General features: G+C 35.6%; 2 protein-coding genes across 3 annotated transcripts in view; one reads left to right on the top strand and one right to left on the bottom strand.

The window, feature by feature from the left end:
- Positions 1–770: 770 nt before the first annotated feature.
- On the bottom strand, positions 771–26,897 carry NUP37 (nucleoporin 37). Of its 2 annotated transcripts, none has more exons than XM_062569645.1 (10): positions 26,811–26,897; positions 25,248–25,452; positions 23,433–23,557; positions 22,414–22,486; positions 16,574–16,668; positions 4,675–4,765; positions 2,719–2,900; positions 2,139–2,198; positions 1,683–1,776; positions 771–954 (listed from the first exon to the last, which is right to left on the bottom strand). In XM_062569645.1, the coding sequence occupies exons 2-10, from the start codon at positions 25,401–25,403 to the stop codon at positions 841–843; spliced, it is 990 nt and encodes a 329-aa protein (XP_062425629.1). In that variant the 5' UTR covers positions 25,404–25,452; positions 26,811–26,897; the 3' UTR covers positions 771–840. The 2 variants fall into 2 exon arrangements, with proteins under 2 accessions (XP_062425629.1, XP_062425639.1); XM_062569655.1 differs by having other exon boundaries at positions 2,139–2,189.
- An 84-nt stretch (positions 26,898–26,981) lies between these two features.
- Positions 26,982–27,342, top strand: part of PARPBP (PARP1 binding protein) — a 48,553-nt gene continuing 48,192 nt past the window's right edge. The window contains exon 1 of the mRNA XM_062569630.1: positions 26,982–27,021. The gene's annotated coding sequence lies outside the window, so the exon portion shown is untranslated. The remainder of the gene's footprint in view (positions 27,022–27,342) is intronic.

Here is a 27,342-nt window from a genome sequence, read left to right as displayed (position 1 = left end):
TCTTAAGGCTAAAGGATCTTCCAGGTTGTAGCAATATCAATTGAATTAGCACAGAATTTTTCCAAGTAGTATTTTACATTGATACCACAAAAGCAGAAGATGACTTTTCCTAGAAAAAGGATTAGATGACTATTCTAAAATTTGATTTTTTTTTAAGATGAGCAGTCAGTAGAACATCTTTGTCAATTAAATAAACAGAATATTCAGGAAGTTAAGTTGTCTCTCCTAAAAAGATAGGGTAGGACAGAGACAACGGTGAAAATAAAATAATAAAATCTTTCAAATATGAGAAGTAAAAATGGTCTTACTTTTTGAGTGACTGTAATCTCACTTTTTGCTGTCCTGATCCTGAATTGGCTGTAATTTAATTCAGCAAATAGACTTACAGATGACATTTTATGATAAGCGATTATTTTATTTCTTTTTTATAAGATGCTGATGGCCAGGAAAGTTCAACAGAGGCAGGTGTGCTTGCTGTAGGTACTGTATGGGTAATTGCAAAGTATTTGTGCTGTGTTAATTGAGCTTTAGCACAGAAACAAAACAACGCCCCTGCCAAACAACACCAAAACCTCTCTTAAAAACTCATCTCACACCACGTACAAAGTTAAAAAAAAACCTTGTATATTTTATTTGATGGAAAAATAAGCAAGTATTATGTGCATGATATCTGATTTTATCAAAACTGTTATATTTGCAACTTAAAAATCAAACATAAAAGTTTTGTATTTTTTGTTCTTTTGTTCTCTCAGTGAATAAATATCAGTACAAAGAGTAAATTCCTTTATGTTTTGCTACAGAAAGGACATTATAGTATAATAATCCAAACAAAAGCTTATTTTACATTTCAGTCACCCAAAAGAAAATTTTATGATCTCCTCCGACTGCACATAATGGAAGAGTTCTGTGCCATGTCAAACCAGATCCTACAGCTGCGGTGCCAATAAGAATGGGCTTAAAAAGAAGAGACAGAGACAGAGAGAGAAATATAAATAAAATATACAATGTAAATGATTACTATACCACATATACCAAATTGCATAAATAAATAATTTAGATTAGATTTAATGCTCCTTATCAAATACAGTTAAAATAAAAGAGAAATCAAGCTGAAAAATCTGATTATCTGCTACCTCTAGTTCTAGCAGTTACTTGCTACATATTAAATAAGATACAACAAAATATTCCGTGACAAAAGAATTACTTCAATTATCATTATTATGATTTCAAATGCATATTTCAAAGTTAGAATTCTTTTTAAATGAAATTACTTCCTCTTACAGTTACTCACAACTAGTACTTTTTGAGATAATATTTTTACTGTGACCTTCACAAATGCATGCTAATTTTAGCAACAACAAAAAAATGTATTTCCTACGTACATGCATTGTCTCCGGATATATTTTCATTAACAATTTAAAATATATTTAGTTCAAACCTGAAGAATACAAGACCAGCTAATTTATCCTCTTCAGAATTAGAAATACCAAAAAATATATTAAATAACAGGTTAAATGCAATGTGCTTTTCTTTCAGCAGGGATAAGAAAATAACACAAATAAACAAAGCAGCATTTCTGGATGGCTTTGTCTAGTTTTTAATTGTACCTTGTAACTATTTACCAGCTTCATTTAAAGTGAACAGAAGTAACTATATCCAAATAGCTGAAACCAAAAATTTACCTGAGGATGTCCTAAATGATGTACCAGGAGTTGAGTATTTGTCTTGCCTGGATATCCAGTGGTTGCAAACAGATTTTCATTCACTCGGGACCATCTAGGAATAAAATGAATGTATCTTTCAAATATCACCATTAGACTATCAGAAGCACACACAAACTTGAGTTCTTGCCCTTGCAATTATCTATATGAAGCCACCAGATATTCCATTAGAACCAGATAATTAAACTTAGAGAAATGGCTCATTTTAAACAATACCTCACCCTCAGTCCCATATACATACTGTTGAAACAGAATAAATTAATGGAAATATTATTCATATGCAAGTTTCACTAAGCTTATAGACTGACTCCTCCTAAAAATTCAAATGAGACAGAATTGGGTCTCTACACTCACAACTGCATGCATATAGGTATATTTATAGAGAGAGAAAATACAAAATAGAGACAACACTTATACCTGAATAATCTGGCTCGATCCACATGGACAGGTCTCTTATCCTGTGGATAACTAAAACATCTGTTTTAGTTTAAAAAATTGTTCTGCATACAACCACAGTTTATACTCTAAGTACCAAAGGCATATCATTTAAACAGTGAAGGGGCAAACTGCTCATGAAAATGCTGAGGGAAAACTTGAGCATTCCTGGAGCTAACATCTCAATTAGGAGTAGGAAAACTGAAGTAGTTTTTCAGTTTCTTATGGCTCAGTAATTATGTGTGTATGATTTAGAAGTTATAATGAAATTAGACAGATGCATAAAGCTTGCAATGAGATGTAAACAGTAGAGATGTCATCTCAAATGGACAAAAAGAAACACTTTTTTTTTTAAAAAAAACAGATGTGTATTGGTAGAAATAAGCATGAAAGTGAATGGTCTGTATTGATTTCATAAATCCTGATGAGTTTTCATTTACTTATTGAGTAGGTGATGCAATATATACTGCACCAACACTCAGTGATTAACAAAAAGTGGCTACATCTTCTCGAGTACTACTTAAGGAGAAAACAGAGAAATCCCTCCTGGTTATTCTAATACCTGGAGCGGGCAATGTCCCAAATTAGCCAATCACTTCCAGCAACTGCTCCAATTTTAAGAGTATTCTTTAAACACCAGTCTGCTGACATCAGTGGTGTTTGTTCACACTCCAGAGACAGAATAGCCTGCTGGGTTATCAGGTCATAGAATCGTATTGTTCCATTCTTCTCTGCTACCATCAACTGGAAGAGAAATTAAAAAGTGCATTCTCATAAAACTTTGTAAACATCTTAGCATGTACTGAATCTTAATAGCTTTTCTACTCTAAAAAGTAGTAAAGCAATTACTTTACTGTTGCAGATATGCAAACATAGTATAGCTGCAAAGAAGTATTAATATTTGGACTTAACATGAGTACACGTCGTACCACAAAACATTCACCTGAACACTCTTCCAGTTATATTATATAATAAATATATAAAAGCATTTTAATCTATACTTGTTATACAATATATATAAATTATTACATGATTTTATCTCACTATATACATCCTAACATACATCTTTGTGTATAATTATGGCACCCAGAAGCTCCAGTTCACAACCACAGATGTACTGTATTTTCAGAATCATAAAAATAGTTATGCTTTTAAAAATAAGAAGTTCCTCTCCCAAGTACAATGAACCGACAAAGAGATAGTGCTGTACAAGAAAACAATACTGATCAGTGTAATTGCAGAATCTGGATTCATGCTTAATAATTTTGTATAGCGTCTTTTGGTTCATCCATATAATACATTCACGTAGTTAGTAGAAAGAGCTTTCTAAGTAAATGATAAAAGAGCTTTTCTCAATGATTCCTCAGAAGGACATCAAGAATACTTAAGGAAGATAAAGAAACATCAAAGTAAATACCCTCCCAAGTATCATCCAAGTTTGTTTTGCAAAAGAAAACTGGCACAGAAATATTCTGGTTTTTAATCTAACGGACATGACGCAGTAAGCATTTCGACCTGCAATAACCTTTGAAGCAATCAGCCCGTAAAGTTGCACTAGCTTTCTGAAGGGGTCTTTCTTTAAAAGAAAACTGTGACTGCTGCCTGATAAAGGTCAAGGAAAAGACAAGTTAATATGCGTAGAGCTGTGTAATATTTTGAGATTTTGCAGTTAAGTTTTGGGCTAATCCAGTAATTTTACTGTGTTAACTAGTGTGTTAACTGTGTTAAGTCGCCCAGTAGCAAATGCATTAAATTTGATGCTACCTGAATCACCATTATTCTTAGTGAAGACTGGATATTGGTGGGAAGTGTGATAAGAAAACTGATCCTTTTTCCCTATTGCCACCCAGGTATTTTCATACTTTATTTGACTGCTTTTCTATGTTAGAAATTTTGTAGTCATCTGAACCATTTAGATGCTTAAGGCAGTTATTGATTGGTACAACAGAAAGATTAAATCCAAGATTGCAAGGGCTAGGCCATTAACAACACTAAATACTTTGATATATATCAGCTGATTAATTCTTCCCAGGAGAGCAGACATACAAACATAAAATTACAGTCTATTGATTTTTTTTTCATTTTTCAGCACATATTTCAAGCAAGAGCAGAACAAAATTCCTTGCTAACTTCAGAACAGATATTTTTCAATACTTGGCTTGCTTCAGAGGAGCCTGTATTACTGGTGAACCTTATTACCAAGGCTGAGAAAAACTTGCACTTCTTTCTGGTGACTGTAAATGAATACGCAATCAGCAGATCAGTTATCAACAAGTGATGCCTGGAATCAAGAAGGAATATTTTTGAAGGGAGGAGTGAGGGACTGAGGGTAAGATGAGGAAAATGGGAGTAAATGGGAATTAATTTACAGTGACTTCAAATTAACAGATTCAACCAATATACAGTTACAAGGTACACTGGTTCCTCAAACTTCAATCTTACTATCACATCAGCGAGTCAATTTAGAGAAGTACATCCTCATGTTGTTTTAAAGGAAAAAAAAGCTGCAAAGTTCAACCTTAAAAGCCTCCTCAGGATGCCAGCAAACACTCATTCCAGGAGAACGTAAAACAAAATGGGCCTTCTCATTTCCTTCCAAATCCCAGATCCTAAAGTAAAAAAAAAAAAAAAAAAAAAAAAAAAAAAAAAAAAAAAGTAAAGTATTTGACTGCACATTAACATGCAGTGCTCCAATAAATTCACAGTTTTAACAAGGGAAGTGAGCAAATGAAATAATGAAATGTGGTATTTAAGTTTTATCACTTCAAGAATAAATAGACTAACAGAACACTTAGAATGAAATTTGCAGATGCTTAGTACTTCAGGATAAAGTCAATGAAAGCAGTGGGTGCTGATATCTTCCATTGTATCACGCACAGAACTAGAAATGTTATTTTTAGAAGTCTGGAGATGCACGTGGTTAAATTCTAACTACATATTCCTACTCTATGATTAATATTTCTTTGTTTTGATTGCCTAGTTATCAGGTTATTAAAGCTCACACATTTAACATGGTAATTACAGCCATGTACTTATGAACAGTCTGCTAGGGCAATAAAATAAACTAGTATCTGTCAGTCTCTTAACATTTGCTTTGAGATAACAAAGGGAATTTCAATGTCTTATGTTAAATATAAATTGTAACAATAAATACAACTTTCATGATAGTAACTTGTACCACACAAAATTAAACATTTATGTTATTAAAGATAATATTTTAAATTTTGACAAACTAGGCAAAACCTCTGTTGAATGGGTAACATCCAAATAATTCAAAAGTTCAGCTGTCTAGACATGAAACCTAGATGAAACTTGCTCATTTTATTCCTAACTCAATATTGCAGCCTTTGTGTTACACCACAAACAACAGTGAGATGACACAAAGTGGGAAGCTCAGTATTTGTCTGACTGGTATGAGCAAACTATAGCAAAGTACCAAGCAACTTAAATCATCCACATTACCATGAAAAGGGTAATTAGATGATGTACTAAAGCACTTTGCTCAACTAATATTTGACTTTACATTTTTTTTCCCCCAGAAAGACAAGATTTAGTAATAGAAACAAGAAACTAAAAATGAAGCTAAAGCAAAGGAAAAGGATCTGTGGCAAAGGTATACTAGACCACAAAAAGTCACGGTAAGCTTTCAATAAATGTATCACACGTTTTGGTTTAACCTTTTGATTTAGAGACATCTACTGTGCATATCAGGCAGTTAAAAATAAATTAATAAAATGAATCAACCAACAGTACTGGGTAAGCACTGATTGACAGGGAGGAGTATGCTAAATCACCAACACTAGTTCCGATGAGTGAGTGAGTTTTCTCTGGATGCATTCCATATGAGTGTTAAGGAGCAATGAACCTGCTTAGTTTATAAGATACAACAAAAACACAACTGAGGGTATTTTACATCTCAGCCACTCCTCAGTGGCCTCTCTTCCTACAAAATCAGTAGCTCAGTTGTAGGACAAAGGTATCACAATTGCAAAAATAGCAACCCCAACTGTAAGTCTGTATAGTATTTAATATACATGTTCATACAGAAATATATACCTCTATCCTCCCTCCTAGACATGCAAAGCCTTAGAAATGGCCAAATTTAAGTTTCTTCTTAGTCTTTATAGTTGAGTGACTATGCAGTATTATTGTTTATTCTAGAGCATTTTTGCTGTCCTCCTCCAGACTTTTTCAGTTTATATCTCACCATGGTGTTTACAGCTTTAAGATTTCAAAAAACTCTTAAATAATAAATCACAAGTCTAGACAAAATATACCCAAATAAAGTAAAAATATTTAATGAACAATGTTATCTTCTTATGCCAAACCACAACAGATCTATTTGTTTTCCCTGTAGAACTCACAGGGTCTCTAATCTTGAAGGATCAGTGTCTCTATTAAAAAAAAACAAAACAAAAAACTGACAACTGTTTAAAAAATGAAATATCTACTTGATTAGGTAATCTAGAAACATACAATACTTTCTTCTACTGCCAGAAATTTTGCCTTGTAGATTTGTCCAAGTCAAATCAACACTTTCCATGTGTATTTACTGTGCAGGGAGAAAATTATGATATAATAGAAGATGGTGAATCATTTTGACCAAGGGAGCATGCCATCATGTTTCCTTCCCTGAAGTGAAGGAGGTTATTAGGTGTTGAGACAAAAATTTATGCTTTCTCCCTAACTTTGTTGTTTATAAAATTCCAAGTTTGTATCTCTTATTTTCCCAGAATGGTAAGATTGTTAGTAATGAACCCTATAGGAGAGGAAAAAAAGGTATAAATACCACTCTTCTGTATTTTCTTACTTTATCAATAGTAAATATAACATCAATTAGTTTTGCAAATAAAGAGACAATATATTTCAAAATAAATCCTTGACTGAATGCATGAAATCCATGTTATTATGACAGTTTATAGTTACATATGTATTCAATAAAGTCTTTTTTAGTATTTCTGTGACTAAGAGAAGTAATAAATGTGCAAAACCCAAAATTTTAGCCAAACTGGATTTCAGTTACTCAATTACTCAGAAATATTAACTTATTCAGTTGCAGATGCTGAAAAATAAGATCTCCTGTTTTCTCCACCTTCCTTTCATGTAAATCAATCTATAAAGTTTGAGCATCTTGTCTCCCATTCTCCTTTTTCCTTATACTTCTATTTTCCTAGTCCAGTATTCCAGAACATGCATGTCCAAAAAGCCCTGCTAACATGATTAGTTTGCTTTGATACAAAATCATAAAGTCCACTTTGAAGTCCACAAATTCCCCACCCTTTTTTTTTGTCACCCTGCACAGTGTCACTCTCTTCCCTCTCCTCCTCCTCCCAAAAGTTGTTCTACAGGGTTTTTATTGGGCTTCAAAAAAGCTGCCACAATAATTTTTAAGGGAAAAAGTCTGAATAACCAAAGTTCAAATAAAGGCCAAAGTTTGAATAATGATAACCTCAAATGGTAAGTAATCTTCTCAGTGAATTCATTAATTTCTAGATAACTAAGGAATGAGAAATCTGATGCTGCAGTACTCTACGTTTAAACTAATACAAAATTATACATATGTGCAAATGCCATTGAAGATATGTAAAAATATTTCATTTTTTGCCTCCTATTATTAACAAATCAATGACAATTACAGTTATCTCAAAGCACAGAAATATTTTAATTACATTAAAACAACTATATTTTATGTAGGCTTCATGATGACTGCTATTAGAGTTGGCGAAGCTTTCATTAGACTATCTGAAAACCTGTCTTGTGGCAACAGAGATTACCCTTATTTTATATTCTAACTTTCTGAATACTGAATTATTCTAAGCGGAAAAAATCATCCTTGGGAAAAATATAAGAACAAAAACATATTGTAACCTTCGGACAATTCTTAAATCCTCCTAAGTGACAAGTGAAAAAGGAATGCTTTTAGCATAAGCTTTGCAATAGTCCTTAAGGGGGTGGGGAAAAGTAGAGTAGACTTGTGAGCTAGAAGAAACCTTGACTCTAACAGAATTCCCTACCACAAAGTAGGATCAACTATACTCAAAATTACTGTCTGACCTATTCTTAAACATGTCCAATAAGCTTTCTTATAATATCCAAGTTAACTATTCCAGAGTGAAATTTCCTTGTAACTCCAGGAGACAGGGAGAAAGGAAGATTAACAAAGTTATTTGGGAGATTAACAAAGTTATTTGGGAGATGTTATGCTCGTGCACCTTCAAACATTGCAGACACAACATTCAATTATAGTGAAGACATTTTTAGCCAAAGCAATACAAGACAAGGTAAGAAGGCATGAACATGCATTTTTCTACAGATCAGATTGCATGACTGCAAAAATTAGGAGGAAAGCAAAAATCGATCATGAAAAGGTCCCATCTCCCCTGAAAAACTTAGTGGACTAAGGAGAAGTAAGAGTCCTGTTACAGAGACCACATGATAAAGAAGAAAGTCATTCCACTTTGAGCACAAGGAGCAAGGTGAAGATCTCACAGAATGAAAATGGAAATGCAGAGATTGGTTAATGCTATGGAAAATACAACCAACACTGGCCAGGTCTCAGGTCTTTTATCAAGTCTGTATGGAAGTAGTTACCAAGGAGGATATGGGGTGGGATGTGAAAAAAAAGCAGGATGAAATGGAACTGTAAAAATTTAGCTTGGAAGCTGCACCAGTGCTCCTCAGGAAGAGAGGAGGAGTGATGACAAAATTAGAAAGCCAGGTGAAAACTCAGATTAGAGGGAGTGAGGAAGAATGAGACAAAAATTCTGCAGCATCTTGGTTTGATTCAAAGGTAGTGCTCCAGAACAGCTATAAGGTAATTCTTTCAAAAATGACAAATAACAACAACTGTATACAGCTCAACAAAAGAATTAATAAGAAAAGAGTTGTTTTACTTGTTAAGGTATTGTTACTAGTGATAAATCAATGACATAGCAAGCAGCTTTTAGCATTATCACTTTAGAGCACACTCTTTTCAAATTTTCTAAGCTAGTCAAAATTAGATTGTTAGATACATGGATGAAATACATCCAATAAAAATTTTGGTCCTGCCAAAGGGTGTCAGAAAGCAGCACTTTTTCTCCTAGTCAGTGGATTGATACCCAAGTAATGATAATGACAAAGCATAAGATGATCCATGCTTTTCTGCATTACATCTGAGCACAGGTGCTAGCCATTCAGGCTTGCAAAAATCCCAGACTGCCTTTTGCAAGAGGAAGGAAATTCCAATGGAGTAATTGCATTTATATGAAAAAAAATCTGTATTGTTTCAGTTCACACTGTCATATTCCCAGTTTGTTGTTCTCTGTTGTTTTGATAATGGGAAAAAAACTGATTCAAAAATATGCTTAAGAACTTTGTTTTGTAGAGATGAAGACTGCTACAAATTCTAGTGAACTTCCCCAAGAAAGATAGTACACTGAATTAAAGAAAAAAAAATCCAAACCTTTTACCCTAGTGTTAACACTCAGAATACTTTTGTGACCTTCAAGAAAAAGGGAAAGTGCCTGGATTCTACAAGGGCTTTCTTTAAGCATGCGAGTAGGTTGTGAAGAACTAATGAAGTAATATACAACCCTGCCTAGGGAAGCACCTTTCCAAATTCTGTTTGCTTTCCTACTGTAAATATAGAGGTCTATTTAATAAACAATCTGTGGGAAGAGATTGTAAGTATTCATACAAAGAGACAAATGTAATGCTAAACATAAAATAAACGGTAATTACTAGCCATTTATTTTCTCTTACAGACTAAAATAAAGACTTTAAATACATATAAATCACAGTGCACTTCCCAGCTAACAGCTCCCCATGGCAGAACTTGGAGCAGTCGTAGATATCAGAACTCCCTATTAGTGCACTTTGCAAAAGAGCTGTCACAGGAACACTTACCTGGGGGAAAAGAGGAAATTTATCTGAGCTGCCTAGCACTAGCCCACTAGACACACCTATCTTAAACTGGCTCTGGACTCAGCATGCAGATTTCTAAATTTGTGCCTGTGCAGTGTTGCCTTCACATAATCTTGAACCATTAAAATAAAAGCCTTCTCCTTACAGTAGATGTGTAAATACTCCACTTTCAGAAAGCTGACCCATGCTCACCATTTTCTTCTGGTGGCCAAAGGAAACGACAGTGTTGAAGTAGTCATTAGAAACCTTCAACATTAAAACCTAAGCATCTTCCCTCTTGCATCTTGTAGTATCAACTTTGATATTCAAGTAACAATCTGGTTTTGGCTAAAACTGTTGAGTTGTGATTATTACCTGCAATGATGGCAGAAGCATGAGAGGTAAGGGAACTGCACATGTATTATCTCAGGTGTTTCAGCTGACTGTCACTAATAGGCACTGCAAGGACAGGCACAACTCAGAAACAACTGAGATAAAGTTATTTCTGTGGTAGTAGTATTTGTGTATCTGAAACAAAGTCAGTGACTAAACTATTTTTTTTTTTTTTTGGTAACAATGTAAAACTTCAGTTGTAGCCTTTCAAATAAGGAAAAAAAATAGCTGCTTTAGGTATCTATCAGCTTCCTGTTTCTAATGTAGACCTACAACTACATGCTTCAGAGATGACCATTATTGAATAAGTCAACTCCAATTCTGCCAGTGAGCTTCTAAAATATAAGGTGATTGCCAATTAAATCTAATGAAACCATTTCAATTTTTAACAATTTATAGGTTAGATTAATTTCTAGGATTGCATGACCCTCAACATAAGTCATAATGTGTTGCACAGGAAATAGCTATCATTTCATAAATTTCTCTGAATGTTCTGAATACTTCCTAATTAAACTCTCATTCATTCACACTTAAGACCAAACTGAAATAACAATCCAAATGTTTGATGCAGGAAGTGATTTTTTAATTTCTTTTTTTAAAGCTTGCTGATACCACAGCAGGAGCCCATTTAATACTTGCCTAGTGACTACAGAGTACAACAGAAGCTGTATAAGGCTGCATTCAGGGGACAATAATCCAAAGTCCTCTTTTATTTTAATCTATTAAAATACATAACTGGCTTGATAAATGTAATGAGCATTCTGCAGAAAGAATAATATTTTGGTATGACATTGCTTACATAAAGAGACACCAAGGAATTATATAACAACAATCAGATTAAAGTTACAATAACATGAAATTAGATACAGAGTTTTTTTTTTTTTTTTTTTTTTTTTTTGGGGGGGGGGGGGAGAGAAGGGGAGAGAGAGAGGGGAGAATCTTTGCAAAAATCCCTAAAAACGGGAAGATACTGATAAAATAGAATTTTGGAGGCAGCAATAAACAAGAATGGCAGTTTGTCAACATGGCCAAAGACTGAAACATTCATTGAACTAACAAGGTAACACACGAGAGCAACCTGTGCTGGCACTGGATTAAAGAACATATGACAAAAAAAGGAAAAGAGTCATCATTTGCTTTTATTCATATTGTCATATTATAGACAGACTTAAACAAAATAACACAAGAATAACCCCCAAAAATCCTTAAAAAAAAAAAGAAAACCAAAAGACACCGCAGTAAACTTTGGGACTCTAATTAATTTAATTTGCAGTGATACCAAACTCTGCCCATGGACCAAATCTCTCTGAGGGACTGGCATTTGTGATATGTGAAACAGAGAAGACTGAACTTGACAGTGACTGATAGATAATTTCAAAGTCCTTTTTTCATGAAGCTCCATAAGCCATGACCTAAGTAGCTGAGCAGTCATTAGTTGAACTCAGAAAGGAGTCAAATAGTGAATACATTCAGATGAAGCAGCGAATGTGCCAACTGTGTATTCTTTTCTGCTACACACAAAGGAGAGAGTAAGCTTAGTTCAAGAAATAAAAATAAATAATAAAGAGCTGAATCCTCCTCATTAAAAATACCCCAAACCAGAAGCCAATCCAGCACTTGACTTGATGACCATGACAGAGTCCCATGCTGCCACTATGAAAGGCCTGATACTGATAGTTTAAAAAAAAAAATTACTTAAATAAAAGGGTGGGCTATGAGGTAGCATCAGTTCAGATTCAAGTTCCATCTCAGCAGTCTGGTCAGAATAGCCAACACCTTAGCAGTCAGAGGTTAATTTTTAGCACAAGTGGGAGAGTAGTGATTTTTAACAGGATATTTTGCAGGAAATAATTCAAGAAACATTAGATAGGGGCAAGAACTACCAACAGCCAAGGGGTGTCTGTTAAGCTCATACTGTTTTCCAAACACTTCCTATGTTCTTTCTGCAAAGGCTTTATTAAGTATCAGAACAAAATGATTTGTACATCTGAATCCCTGCAGCTCCTATATTGTGCTTCCAAATCATAATGAAGAGAGCCAACAATATATATATATATATATATATATATTTTTAGAGTGGTGCACAGGGAGTTGCAAACATAGTAACATAGTTCTCATTAGCAAAGTGATATGCATGTGTTCCTACACTTAATGCAAATGTTCAGAGACATGTATAATGCCGTAACATGATTTAAAAAAAAATAAATGAAATATTCCTTTAAGCTACTGTAAAAGATCTTAAGATACCATAAAGCAGACAAGCAAATTACTCCAGTTTCAAAAATCGATGAAGTATTTATGTGCAACTGAAACAAAAAATATACAGTTGTATCATGAAAAAACAAGTTGATTTGGAAAAAAATAGCTTAGATTCAAGAGCAAATTTTCTTTTGATTACTGCTATGATCACATCTGGCTCTACGCAAAAATGTATAAACATCTCAAAATCAAATTCTTTATGACAAGATGTTTAGTTTTATATTTATTTTAATTGTACTCTATATTACACATGCATGACCACTAAAATTTTGTTAAACTAATAATTTAACAGTACTTAAACCTTATTTAAATTTTGCAATCACACTTTCAAAATAACTTTCTTTACAATTTTCATGAAAGATTAAAGCAATTATAAAATGCATAAAAAAGTGAAATACAGGCAGCTGTCCATCAGTTTACTTTATAGTCTAGTATAAAAAAAAAGGGCAAAGTTTGAAAGGACAGTATCCTGCCAAAGATATATTAACTATATGCTTATGAACAGCTTCATCCATCTTAAAATACAGCCATTCTTGGGGAAAAAAATAAGAAAGATAAAAATTTTAAGACAGAATTTAAATTTTTCAAATGACTTTGCAGATACAACTAGGGGAATTTTGATCTTTAAAATAAATAAGATTATGAATAACTGCAACATGATGGGGTTTACGCATCTTCTAAAGGTGACTTCTTTCAGACAAACTACTTTCTAAGGTTATTAGTTTTAAGATTCTAGGAGTAGAGAAACACAAGATATATGAAGTGTAGGCCATATTTATACACTAATATCTTTCCTCATCTATGAATGCATATAGAACATCTATTTTAGCTGCCTAACACAGATGGCTACTGTAATTATTCTTATACAAAAGTTTTAGTTCAGTTCTACTTTGTAGCTGAGAAAAAGAATCTAGTGTTGCAAGACCTACCAGATCTACAAAGACTACATGCAAGAAACAGCAAGAACTGCTGAACTCCACAGTAACATTTTAAAGGGAAAAACTTCTTTGAATACATGATCATGGTCTTATGCACTATCCAACTCACACTGACTGTCTTCCATCCAAAAAACCAAACCCAGGTCTGAGATGTCACTGTTGCAGCTTTTGGCAACACTGTTTAACGTATGAAAATTGAAGATGAGTTAACCCAGATTAAGGCAACCCATTACCAGTTCCTTTAGATATCTCCACTAACCTTACTGCTGAGTGAAAATCACGAAAGATCTAAAGTTGTTTGCATATACTCTGAGAGATCTGTATGCTGGATGAAGATTTCCTGGATGAAGGGGCAGAGTGCCTCCTCAGCAAGTTTGCTGATGATACCAAGCTGGGAGGAGTGGCTGACACACCTGAGGGCTGCACTGCCATTCAGAGAGACCTGGACAGGCTGGAGAGCTGGGCAGAGAACAACCTTATAAAGTTCAACAAGGGCAAGTGCAGGGTCCTGCACCTAGGGAGAAATAACCCTAGGCACCAGTACAAGCTGGGGGCTGACCTGCTGGAGAGCAGCTCTGCAGAGAAGGACCTGGGAGTGCTGGTGGATGACAAGTTGACCATGAGCCAGCAATGTGCCCTTGTGGCTAAGAAGGCCAATGGTCTCCTGGGGTGCATTAGGAAGAGTGTTGCCAGTAGGTCAAGGGAGGTGATCCTGCTGCTCTCCTCAGCCCTGGTGAGGCCTCATCTCGAGTACTGTGTCCAGTTCTGGGCTCCCCAGTACAAGAGAGACATGGAGCTACTGGAAGGAGTCCAGCGTAGGGCTACGAAGATGATCAGAGGGCTGGAGCATCTGCCCTATGAGGAACGGCTGCGAGAGCTGGGCCTCTTCAGCCTGGGGAAGAGAAGACTGAGGGGGGATCTTAGCAATGTGTACAAGTACCTGAAGGGAGGCTGTCAAGGGGATGGGGCTAAATTCTTTTCAGTTGTCCCATGTGGCAGAAAAAGAGGCAATGGGCAGAAATTGAAGCACAGGAAGTTCCCCCGAACGTGAGGAGGAATTTCTTCACTGTGAGAGTGACGGAGCACTGGCACAGGTTGCCCAGAGAGGTTGTGGAGTCTCCTTCTCTGGAGATATGCAAAGCCCGCCTGGATGCAACCCTGTCTAACATGCTCTAGGTGACCCTGCTTGAGCAGGGGGGTTGGACTAGATGATCGCCGAGGTCCCTTCCAACCTTACTGATTCTATGATTCTATGCTGAGACATTAACTATGTCATTATTAACACCTAAAAGTGAAACTCTAACAGAGCAATATGCAAACATTGGAAAGCATGTGTTCTTGTACTAATTGTTCAAGTACTTCATTCCAAACGAATTAATAGATGATGTAGTCTGAGAAAAGAAAAATTCAGAACAGAAATTCAGTACAGACAGAAAAATGATTCCTCTTCTTACATTACTGTTGAAGCAAATTACACAGTAAGTAAGGAATGATTTTGGTAAGTCCCAGGGAATGCATTTTCCATTAGCTTTGAAAGTGTAACCTTTAAATTCAATAAAAAAGTCTTCATGCTCCACATGCATGAATGGAAAAAATAAGAACTCAAGTAGCCAAAAAAAATCCTACTTATTTCCCATGGCTTTTAACCAAAGACTTCATGGCTTACTGCATAAAACATCTTTCAAAGTTCCTGAAAATTATTAAGTTTAAATCTTGATAACATACATTAATTTTATCATTTTTATTTCCCTTTAACTTAATATCAAGTAGGCTATAGCTTTAAAATAGATTTCTTTCATCCCAGGAACACTGAGCATTTCATTAAATAAAAAAACCCCAAACATATAGCTCTTTGCTAAATGAACATACAATGTTAGTTTAGATTTAATGAAGAAATCAAGGATAGGAAATGAATCAGAACAAACTTGGAGTAAGTCATACATTTCTACTACTTATTCCTAATGATTTTGTTGGGAAGAGACAGAGGACAGCTACAGAAAGTCTTCCTACTGGTCAAAGTAATATTTCTGAGTTCCCTAGCAGTATTAAGAAAAAAATCACTGGCCTTTCAGATTTTAAATTAATTAAAGACAGAGTAACTCAACTAAAGCCACTAGACTGTGATGTATACCACCTGATGATCTGTCCTTTAGAAAATCTCATACACAGAATAACCATCCCCAAGCTACTCCCTTGTCTCTTAGCAGGTAGAAGCTTGCTTCAAACAGAAGACTCTTTCTTTCTTCTTTTTTTTTTAAAGCTCATCTAAAAAAATAAGATTTTTTTTTCTAAGCATAACTTGTTCCTTTATCTAGGAATTTATAAGTTGCTAACTTTTAGGAGCAAATATATAACCCATATATCATTGAAAAACTAAAACGGTTCCTTAGTTGAGCCAAATTTTGAATTATCCCAGCTATCTTAAAGAAAAGTCAAAAGATGACACTCTTTCAAGCTTGCCGCCATTATTACAACAACTTGCTAACAATGCACAGCAGCTCCCTCCTTCTTCCCAACTGTGAGCTGCACCGCAGGGGTGAAGAATAGCAACTCTGTAGATTCATATGCACTATGAGAAGAGGTTGGGGAAACCTTCTGACAAGAAGGAACAACCTCCTGTCCTACAAAACCTTATTTCGTGTTTTTCAAAAGTATTTAGCCATATTTCCCCTTTATTTTCAGTTGCCAACAGAACTTAAATATGTTGCTTGGTATTACAAACTACCAGGACACCACCATGTTAGTACGGTACTGTCCTTAGACTATGGAATCTCCTAGTAAGGCTAATAAATTTGAGTAAGCTAACAAGTTCACATAGGTATACTGGTTTTAAATTTGCCTTATCTGATTACAGAATAGAAAGTCTGTACAGATCACAGTTTCAAGACAGAACATAAAACCTCCATAGCACTACTTCAGTGATATTTTGAACAAAATACATACCTGCAGGTATGATCATCACTCACGCTTGCAACTTCCTGGCCTTCTTTGGGAGCAAATACCAGATCATTAATGTAATCTGAGTGGCCATCAAATGTCTGTCAAACAGAAAAAATAAATATTTTTATCTTAATGTTACAAATTTTTGTAACAGAGCTGACTGTTCTAGCAGTCTGCAATGTATTTAATAGACCCACTAAAGGAAAGATGTATGAGTGTAAAATGAAGCTATCATTTTACATGTGGGGGAAAAAAAAAGAAGTTATTCATCAGTAACTGAAGTTCTTTAAGAGGCCTAATTCATGTGTACATTCACACCGTAGGCGAACAGACTGCTATTCCTTGTAGTTACCATAGAGCTCAGATTGATGTTCTTGCTTGACAGAAATAAGTGGATGTCATCAGAACTGTTCCGTCTTCCTTTCAGCCATTTAGTTTTGCAAACAGATGATAAATCGCAGAAAGAGAGGAGAATGGGCAGGAAGTGAATGTACACATGGTCCACACAGCTTAAAGAACCCTGATTAATAACTCTTATCTCTGAATGATAGTCCTGATGTATGTTCTTACTGAGGATTACTGCAAGCCACAGGAGTGTTTTTTTCTGATGCAGCAATAAACCAGTCACTTGTCTGGTATATGCCGTTTCCCCAAGCAGTCAGCATGCACATTGCTCAAGAGATGTTCATTAAAGAAAGCAAAGGACCAAAAGGCTACCTTTAGAAAAAACAGTGAAAAAAGTCTCAATGAAAGGAGATGAAACACAAAGAATGATGCATACTAAAGGCTTTAATAAAATGAAAACTGAGAAAGCAACAGCAGGTAAACAAAAGCAAGCCATATAACATCCTTTTCTTCAACAATCAAGTACAATTTCTATCAAAGATTTCAGAGAAACAAACACCGTGCTTTGTGCTGTCTGCTTTATATGCTCTTGTGAGGAGATGAAGGAAAATGAAGTACAGTGCACACACACTTCTTACTAGGAAGTTAAGATTATCCATTCTCAAATAATAGCATATAGGCACCCACAGTGTGAATACACATGTGAACTTCCAGTCAAAAGTAAACCTTTACAGTTATATCAATAAACGTTAAGTCATCTCACATTGAACATTATTGTTCTGGATTGAAATTCATTAATCATGATTTTTTTGTTCCAAAATACTGAAATTTATCCATAATGAAAATCAACAGCATACCTTTCCTGAATAAATATAAATTCCACAGTTTTTAGTAAAAAATAAAAGTTGGATAGCTAAAAATCCTTAAAATATAAAGTTATCTTGTCCAAAACATCAAGATATATTTTTAGTATCAATTCCACGTAAGTAGAACTTACACACATTTGGCATTAAGCAAGCATGCAAAATTTCTCATTTGGGGTCTAGTCAAAGTCTGAAGTACTTTGAAATTTGTTCACATGAAGCCTAGGTAAGATTAAATCATCTGGTCACATCAGAAAATTTGTATTCAGTTAAGATATCAGTTGTTGAATGTGAGGCTCTAACATGCTTTTTCTTATTAACAACATCAATAGAGTTTATGACATAAAACCAAATACGCATGTGTAGCTGTTATGTCTGCTACTGTTCTATCCCCTTCAGCCCCACAGATTAAGTCTCAAGGTATGGCTGCTCCAGTTTTGCTAGCAAGGTATCAGAAAAAGAAAAGGAAAACATCCATCTGGATAACAGCATGACATAGAGATGTTGCAGAGAAAAACAAGGTGAAATGAAAACAATCATTTCTCCAGCTATCTGCTCTCCAAGCTTACTTGTTCCTCAAAAGAGCTACCTACACAACTGACCAAAACTAATTTGTAATGCACACACAATAGTTAAGTCCCTTCTCCAAAGATTTTATGACAGCCTAGTCAATTGAATACCAAAAAATTTTCAGCAGCCAGTTTAATTTTTTCCAATAGCTACTATTTTAATAAAACGCAACGGATTATACTAAAACCAATCCATCTTTAAACAATACTAAATTACTTAGGCAGAAATGCAAGCCTTTAGAAAGATTTCAGTGTTCTGAAATTCTTGCATCATTTTACTTCCATAGTTCTGATGAAATATGCTATTACACAAAATTTGAAGGAGAAGGGAGAAAGAAGTCACAATACATTTCCAAATGATAACCTCAAAAAGAAGAAAAGATTTCAGAAAGCTCTATCAGTCACATTTTACCGTGTGTTTGTTGTTCTGGGCTTGATGCAACCCATGAAGTTTGGATTAGTCATGTTGACAAAACAATGGAAAACTCAGTATGCTTGAAGTTCATTGACGATAATTACATCAAGACAGTTTTTCCACTGAGAACCAGCGTAAGATTACTCTGTATATCCCTCCAGAAGTAACATACTATATGTTTACTATAAAAGACAATGTTCAGAGACTACACTTTAACTGTCATTACATACTTACTTCAGTTGTATTTGAATGTTTTGTACCTTTTCTAAAAATCCCATGTATAAAGTATTCATTACACAACGAACCAGTCTTCCATTTTTTCATCATGAATTTCAAACCCAAGTTTATGAAATAGTTTTGCCTGAGGTTCCAATTGCATGTAACTAGGAAACTAGTATATCAAGCCTGTTTATTAAATCAATTCAAACATAGCTAATTGAGAATCTGTGAACACCTGAGATTACATAAAATACTTTCAACTTGAGTTAGGTGTTAACTTTTTTCTTGTGAAAAAGTATATAGGGCAATAATCATCCAGCTATAAGATGGATGGATTACCTAAAAGTAAGGATCTCATTAGCGAAGGAAAAGGATGTGAACTAGTATATTTATGTTGATGAAAATGATGTTTTTGAATTGTTGGGGCATTTTGAGGCAAAAAATAAGAAAAAGAATGATGGATTCATATACAGGATGAATTTTTACTTTTTCCTTCGTCTTGGGTACATCCTGAATGAGGTTCATAGACTAAGTGATAGACCTGGTAGGAACAAAGCTAACAGCTAAAACTTATTAGTACTGTCTAAGAACCAAAAATGAAGAAGCACACACAGCTCCTCTTCAATTGAGCAAAAAACCCTAAACAAACATAAAACTCTATGATCCATTTATCTTTATCAACAGACACTTCAGTAGCTTATTCATATAAACTGGAGTTGAACAATTAAGATACTGTAATTGCTCATTTCCTTCTGTGGCAAAATAACTCCTAAATTGCTAGTACATATGGCTTGCTCAGCCTAAATACCACGTTCTTGTGTCCAATTTGTGTTGTATTGCTATATCATCTGTGGTCTCGGTATTGCTATATCATCTGTAGTCTCTGTACATGCTCCCTATCACAAAAAAAAAAAAAAAAATATTCTGAAGTGTTATACAATGAACTTCTTTTTGCAATAGAAGTTTGCAATTGTAAATAATAGCATTTCACATAGGAAGAAGTCCTAAAGGTGGAAGAACCTATTTGCTGTAGAACCTTTTTACATTAAAGATATTTGTCACCTTAATGTGAAAGGAGCATTTCAAACTTATTTCTGGGTATCTAATCAAAGCTACTGTATAATAAATTCCCCTGAATTAGAAGTGCAAGTTTCACTTGTGCTGACCAGAAGCCAGAAAACCTTGTCAGAACTGTGAAAATAGTAACCAATCACAGAAATTCCATTATGAAAAAAAGTGTTCAGTTGACTATGCTGCTGAGTTGCCATGTTTGCTCTTCTGAATCATCTGTTAACAATAATCTAGAAAAGAACTTAGAAATGATTATTATTGTAAGATCTCCTGGGAATTTCTAGTCTTTAGTGTTGTCTGTTTTTCATGCTGATGTGCAAGAGCCTGAAAGCTGGTATAGCCATGAAGAGAAGTCTGCTCCGAAAGCTGCAGAAGAGTACCTTCTATGAACTAGACAAGGGGGTGGGAAGAGGTGTAACAGTAAGAGTCACAGCTACCACTTTCAATTTTATGCAAAACCATAAGGATTTGTTAATTATTTTTATTGGATGTTTATTAATAATAGCTTTGATGTTTATTGCAAATAGGGAAAAACAACACTCATCCATGGCAGCATAGTCCACTGAAGTCAAGAGACTTGCCATAGAACACCTGCTAAAATCAGGCTCCTCGTGAATCCAAAAAATCAAAAAGTACTTGCCGGCTGAATTTAGCACCTATACCATCAAGTTTTCACACATTATTTCTACTCATCATTCAACCATCCTCTGCCCTGCCATTGATAACTATCTGTAAGTTTACAGAAGAGAGAATGAATGGAGTTATATAAATTTCTCAATTTGCAATAGATATAACATGGAACATTAAGTTTCTTGATAGATCTTTTAACTTTTTAAAATCTGTATAACAAAACCTGTTGCTTGCAGTATCAAGAGACTTGCAGATATTATATAAATACATATAAATAGATCACATTGATAAGGAGTGATTTAAACTTAAATTCACAAGCAAACAGCTTTAACTTCTTTAAAAAACTTACAGAAATATTTTGCTAGAAGTGCCAAAGTTGTTTGCAACTCTGTCAGGTATCCCATTGTCTGGGTGACAAAGCCATGTGAGAGCCAGCTAGATGATGGATCAAGCATGAAAGAAGGAAATGGGTAGGGGAATGTACGCAATAACAAAGAATGTTTTCTCTAAAGAAAGTATAATGTATTTTCCAGTTATATTCATCTTTACTTTTTATGCCATGGCTTTATTCACTCCATTATCAGTATGACCGCATAGGTGACATCTGCAGCTCATTTACTTTCTGTATGATGGATATTATTGTCTTACTAATACACATTACCAAAACACAATGGAATGTCAAATTGCTTCCCCTTTATACTACATAAAAACTCACTAACAGAGGCTCTATCATACCCCAAAGTACTAAACAAGAAGAAGCACTCTTGACTTTTTTTAAAAAAAATTATTAACTATATTTGCTTGTTCCTGGCTGAGACCTCAACAAAAATTCAAACTAGTTAGCATAAGTATATTACTACTTGGGTTAGGATATTGTTTCAAAGGCAGAATTTTGAAGAATATGTACATGTCTAAGTCCTTGATGAGAGATGTAGGAGTTCAGATGTAGATGCTTCAAAACAAAACAGATCTTCAGTTTATAAAGAGGAGGTAGTATCTAGAACTGACATCTTTTATATCACTAGTTTAAGAACATTACCATCCAAACTGAAATAAAAGGAAATTGTATTTCAAGTAGACATTTACTTTATTTCTGAAACAAAAATAAAAAATGACAGCCTATGAGCATGTTTTCTGTAGTTGGCTTTAGTTAGAGTTAAATTCAATATTCCTTCTTAAAATTTGCTACTGTATGAAAGATTTTTGTGGCAATTTTCCAGATCCCTACTGATAGAAATAACGTACTAAGTATCTTTCCTTATTGAGGGTTCCAACAAGCAAAGTTGGCTGTTAAAAAGTGTACATGAAACTTTACAGGTCTTCATATGCAATAGAGCCTTTTCCATCATGGTGGTTGAACGTTACCTGTAAAATATTCTATTTATGAGTATGTTTTAGACCACGCATAAGCCTCTACTTCCTTTTCTAAAATTGGGTTCAATTGTTACATAAATGTTAATCAAAAGATTGTATAGCAAACAAACAACGTTATTCCCACTTTTAAAGATAGAAAAGGCAATACAATGACTTTCCTTAGAGATAACTATAGGAGCTGCAACACCCATGATCTATCTCATGCAGAACATTAGCTGAAATGGGACAGATGGGGAGTTAAAGATTACACCCTGCTAGGGACTGAAGAAATGTTTAAAATCAGCTTAGTTGCTTAACATAAACAGTAAAAGAATAAAAACCAAAAATAGTTGTTTAAATAGTTTAAAATCACCTTACCTTATATTCATTCTTGTCCTGCAAGTCTGAAGTAAATAGCCTTAACTTCCTATCAGAAGCAGCAGTACAAAATCTAGAATCATTGCACACAGAAAAGCTTTTATCAACTAACACAGTAGCCTCTTTACAGATTTCCACACCAAGTTAAAGATGAAAAGTGACATTCAAGAGGAAATTATTATTTTTTTTAAATTTATAATTCATCTTTTGATTATCTAACTGTTTGTGCAGCAGGCATTCAAAATTATAACTGAGCTTATCTATAGCACAGGATGAATGAATGGCAAGAATACTTTTTAATGGAAGGAAATAGAAGCTTTGTTACAAAGCTAGTTCTGAACCAACTATTAACTAAGTCTCGTATCTGTCACTGAAATTTACCTTGGAGATTGTTTTCAGACACCTAAACATAAGACTATAAACGAGCTTTTAATATATTTTAAACAAAAGACTGTATAAATATATAGCTTGCTACAATAAAAAAAAAAAATGAGAATTTTGAAGGCACTTACAAGCTACTGAGAACATTTCCATTCTTGGTAAGCACATATTTACCAGTTCACTCTCTTTCTAGACCTACACCCCAACTGGTCTCATAAATTGCATCAGACTTGCTCCTAAACACAGCCCGTATTACATAGAACATTACGTGTAGCTTCATAAGGGACAGGATATTATATCAGTTTCATCCACAGCAAAGTTTCTCAGAGTTCTTTCTTGATAGAAGTATGAAGAAAGGACTAACTATATTTTAGCACCATTAAAATATTGAATTTGGAGGGAAAAAAAAAAAAGTATTTATCACTAGTTCAATAGTGGAGAGTAAGGGGACATGACACAAAACAGAAAACAAGGATGACCTTAAGAATGAAATAGTCATTCTAATGAAGCGATCAGAGATGTGCCAGGGATTTCTACAAAACTAGATTTCACCCCAAAGCTTTAAACTTAGTTTGGTTTAAGGAATTAGAGTGAACAGATAAGAGATGAGCATTTATTGTACTTGTATAGTTAAATACCTTAACTGAGGAGGTAAAGCATCAAGCCTAGTTTCTGGACTCCATGCAATGGCATCAACTCGGATTCCATGATGAAACGTTCTTAGTGTCTTATACTGCATCCCTTCCACTTCGGCATCCTCCTCCTACAGGATATACAGTTAGTTACAGTTAGTTAAGCTAGAACAGTGTCTTTGTGATTGCTAACAATTCAGACTAGTATGAAGTTGAAAGGCTTTTAAGTTGTATTAAAAAAGATTGTAACTCCTTCACAGCGAAAACTTGGATATACTTACTTGAAAATATGTAAATACTAGCAAAAAAAAAAAAAAAAAAAATGCTGGTCTCAGGCCACAGTACAATGCAGAACACAGAAGTCAGAATCAAGTTACAGAGACATCGAGCCCATTCTTTGGGCAAGTAATATCTACTTAGATATAATTAAAGCTATTGATAACAGAATGATAAGAAAATACTGCAATTGAAAGAAACAATGAGAACAAAAGCAAGCATGCGATTTAGGCTCTATTCTCTGAGTTCATTTTGCACTGTGGAATAATTCTGTCCTTTCAAGAACAACATTTTTCAAACAGGAAGGGCTAGAAACTTACACCTAAGTATATCTAACTTGCCCATACCTACTGCCTTGTCTATTCTCCTCAGAGGCGAGCACACTGGATGGTGGCAAAGATTAGACAGAGTTGGGACTCAGTGAAGCAGACAGCTTCAAATAAACCTGCTTATATTCCTTCAAAACACAATGACTTTAAATGTGAAGGACGCACAGAGGGATAGGAGAGCACTACAGGAGCAGAAAAGAAAAAAAAATGCTTGTACCTGCATTGTCAGAGCTTTATATTATGCCCCTTTCAAAACCTACACTAAAAACATGGCAGAGGGCAATACAGAGCACAATAGGGTTTTTTCGTTAGCACTAGGTACTTTTCAGAAAATTTCTAACCATAAGACTTTGAGGAATAATAATAGAGCAGCTATACTGTTTTGTCAAATATTTAAGTGCAAAAATAATATTGTATAATAGAAACTGGAGTTCAAGAAGAAAAAAATCTTAGAAGTAGATTCCAAAGACAAGAATGTTCTCCTATTGGTTTTTCAAGCACCTAGGCCACAAAAAGCTCATTAGAGAACCTGATACAGGATATACAGTACACAGTATTAAAATATTTCCATTACATGATTTACATGAAAAAAAAAAAAAAAAAAAAAAAAAAACTATGAGTAAGAAAACATATCTTGGTTTCTAACAATTTGTTAGAGAGATCCAAAGGAAAACAAAAGCAAAACAGGTCTGGAAAACAAAAATATTCTATCTTCAAAATATCATAATCGTTGCCATTTTTCAGTTAAGTTGAAACTTGTAGAAGAGAGTTAAAACTAAATAGCACATATACAGAGAATAAAGTATGCAAAGAAAGGAGCTGATTGTGACAAAAAATTACAGTCTGCACAATGAACAGCAAATATTAAGCTATGTATTTCAAAGCTGTCTGCCTAAGTTACCAAGGAGCAGTCACCAACACCAAGAGATAATAAAGATGGGATTGCTTACTACTGTTTCATTGCAATCTCTTCATAATACCAAAACAGTAATGTCATAGTGCACTGTTCACTATTCAATTATACCAACTTGTATAAAATACATATAAGCAAAATATGTATTTTCTCAGAGAACAAAAGGTAAGAGACTGCCTGCTAAAATGGAGTGAGGGGAAACAGAAAAGCAGCTTTGAGCTGGGTCTTTGAGCACCAGAGCTGCTGGAAAAATTAAGTTTTAGGAAGCAACTAATAAACAATCTCAGCACAACACAAACTAACCTGAAATCTGCAAGTCCCAATAACTACATAATTATTGCCACCATATGCAATTAGGGAACATGCGTCTCCACAATCAAATGGATTGAATTTTACCACGTGCACATAATCTTCACAATCCACAGTGTAAGCAGCATTTCTAGTAGAATCTTGCTTCATTTTCAGTGGACTAAATCAGGATATTGATGTCTTTTTACAGGATGAAGACCTACATACAAAGTTTGAAAAGGCAAGCATTATACATTGCATAAAGAAAAAGTATTTGTGACTCAAATAAAATTTACTGTAATACCATATCTAAAAAGAAAAAAAGCTATATTTAAGCCCAATATATTTAGACTTAACATGTAATTCCAGAGATTAACTAACCTACTTACACATTCAAAGCTGTCTATACAGACTTCAGCAACAACAGCAAATATTGTGCTATTATTGACAATCAGCGTTAAAACAAAAAAGTGCTGGGAGATTAAGTCACTGCACATACCAGAAAATACATACAGAACTGCTCAGTTTTCAGCTGAAGGACAACAAATGATGAATCACTACCTGTAAATTCTGTTTTCTAATGCACCCCTTTAAAGGTCAGTATGTGTCTAACTAAGAACACAGTTAATCAGAACCACAAAACTGTAAATGAGAATACTCTTATGCAAAACATTAAAATATTGTTTGATGACTTTACCAACCCAACTGCAGACACAGCCTCTATACTTCCCCACTAAAAGGAGGAGTTAGTTGTCAGCTAGAAGAAAAGCCTGCCTGTCTATGACTTACTACTTCAATGTATTTGACCAGTTTTCAAGCAAATCAGGTTCCAGCGCTAGCACAAGAGGAGGTGAGATACCTGACTGAGAAGAGCATCATCCCTTCCAGCCCCAGGACAGGCTTCCTTCAGTTTAAGTCTTCAGGGAAAACACATCTTTAATTATACAGTGTGTAAAAATAGCTTTGTATTTGAGCTCTATGACAGATTCTGCTGAGTTAGCAGTCTGAAGGTCTCAGCACTAGAGATTGATTTTTTTTTTTTTTTTTTTTTTTTTTTTGCTTGGGAACCACCTAGGCTTTTCACGGACATCACCAAGATGCAAAAAAGCTCTCTGCAGTTACAGTCTTTTTTGTCATTCAGCAAGATGACACACCACCATACAGTTACTGTAGCCAGATCACTTACACAGTTAGGTTTCTTACTGAGGCCAAATTAACCCCAGTTGCTTCTCAAGTAAGCTTCTTGCTTTTAAGATATTTCACCAACACAGCTGGCCAGACCAGTTTAATTCAAAGTTTCCTCGATGTTATTAGCTTAGGTCCTTAAGGAAACACACCTCCGGCAACTGAGCCGCGTGGGTGCCCCCCAGCCCCCCGCTGCTCACTCCTCTCCCCTTCGGAGCCCAGCCGCCAGCGCCGAGCGAGGCTGCCAGGCGCCTCCCACGACGCTGTCAGCTCCGCTCCGCTCCCCGCCCAGTCCCGCGGGCCCGGCCCGGCCCGGCCCGGCCCGGCTGGCCCCAGCCTCGCGCCGGGAGAGCCCCCCCGCGCGTCGCTGAAGCGCCGAGGCCCCTCACGCACCTCTCCGGCCCCAAAGCGCCCAGCAGCGGCGACGCCACAGCCGCCGCTCCCGCCAACCACTGACTCAGTCCTACCCCGGCACCCGCAGCCCTCTGCTTCCGGGTCATCGGCTCGCGCCCTCTCATTGGGCAGCTGCGGCGCATTTAAGTTTAAACCGCCAGGAAGGACAGTTACGGGCTTTAACCGTCTCGCACCTGGGCTGTGCTAGCAGGTAGCTTCCTCTAGAGGAGCAGGAGGACCCAGCTGGCTGGGGGGAGGGCTACTACAACCTGGGGGATGTAGGGGCTGTGGAGCTGCCCCTGGCAAGGGGCGAGGTGTCCCGGTTTCGCGCTGTATGTGAGGCTGCCCCGGCGTGAGGGGCAGCTACGGCCGGGAGCCTCAAACCGGCGGGAGCGGTGTTGGGATAGGACTTGGGGCTGGTTTCTTTCTACTTTCTTTCTTTCTGCTCCCTCCTTCCCCTCTTGTTTGAGGCGCTTCACTAAGCGCTCGCTCCGAGTGACTCGGCTCTTTCCTTGGAAGCCTCTCACGTTGG

This window comes from Rhea pennata, chromosome 1, assembly GCF_028389875.1.
Source record: "Rhea pennata isolate bPtePen1 chromosome 1, bPtePen1.pri, whole genome shotgun sequence".
Lineage (NCBI taxonomy): Eukaryota > Metazoa > Chordata > Aves > Rheiformes > Rheidae > Rhea > Rhea pennata.
Note: the sequence above shows the minus strand (reverse complement) of the source record. Positions and strands in the feature narration are given on the sequence as shown.

Coding starts and splice junctions, on each gene's coding strand:
- NUP37 (XM_062569645.1), bottom strand. CDS start 25,403: ATGAAGCAAGATTCTACTAGAAATGCTGCTTACACTGTGGATTGTGAA. Junction 16,669..22,413: donor AGGACAAGAATGAATATAAG/GTAAGGTGATTT, acceptor TCTGTTTGACAG/ACATTTGATGGCCACTCAGA. Junction 1,777..2,138: donor GATCGAGCCAGATTATTCAG/GTATAAGTGTTG, acceptor TTTTATTCCTAG/ATGGTCCCGAGTGAATGAAA.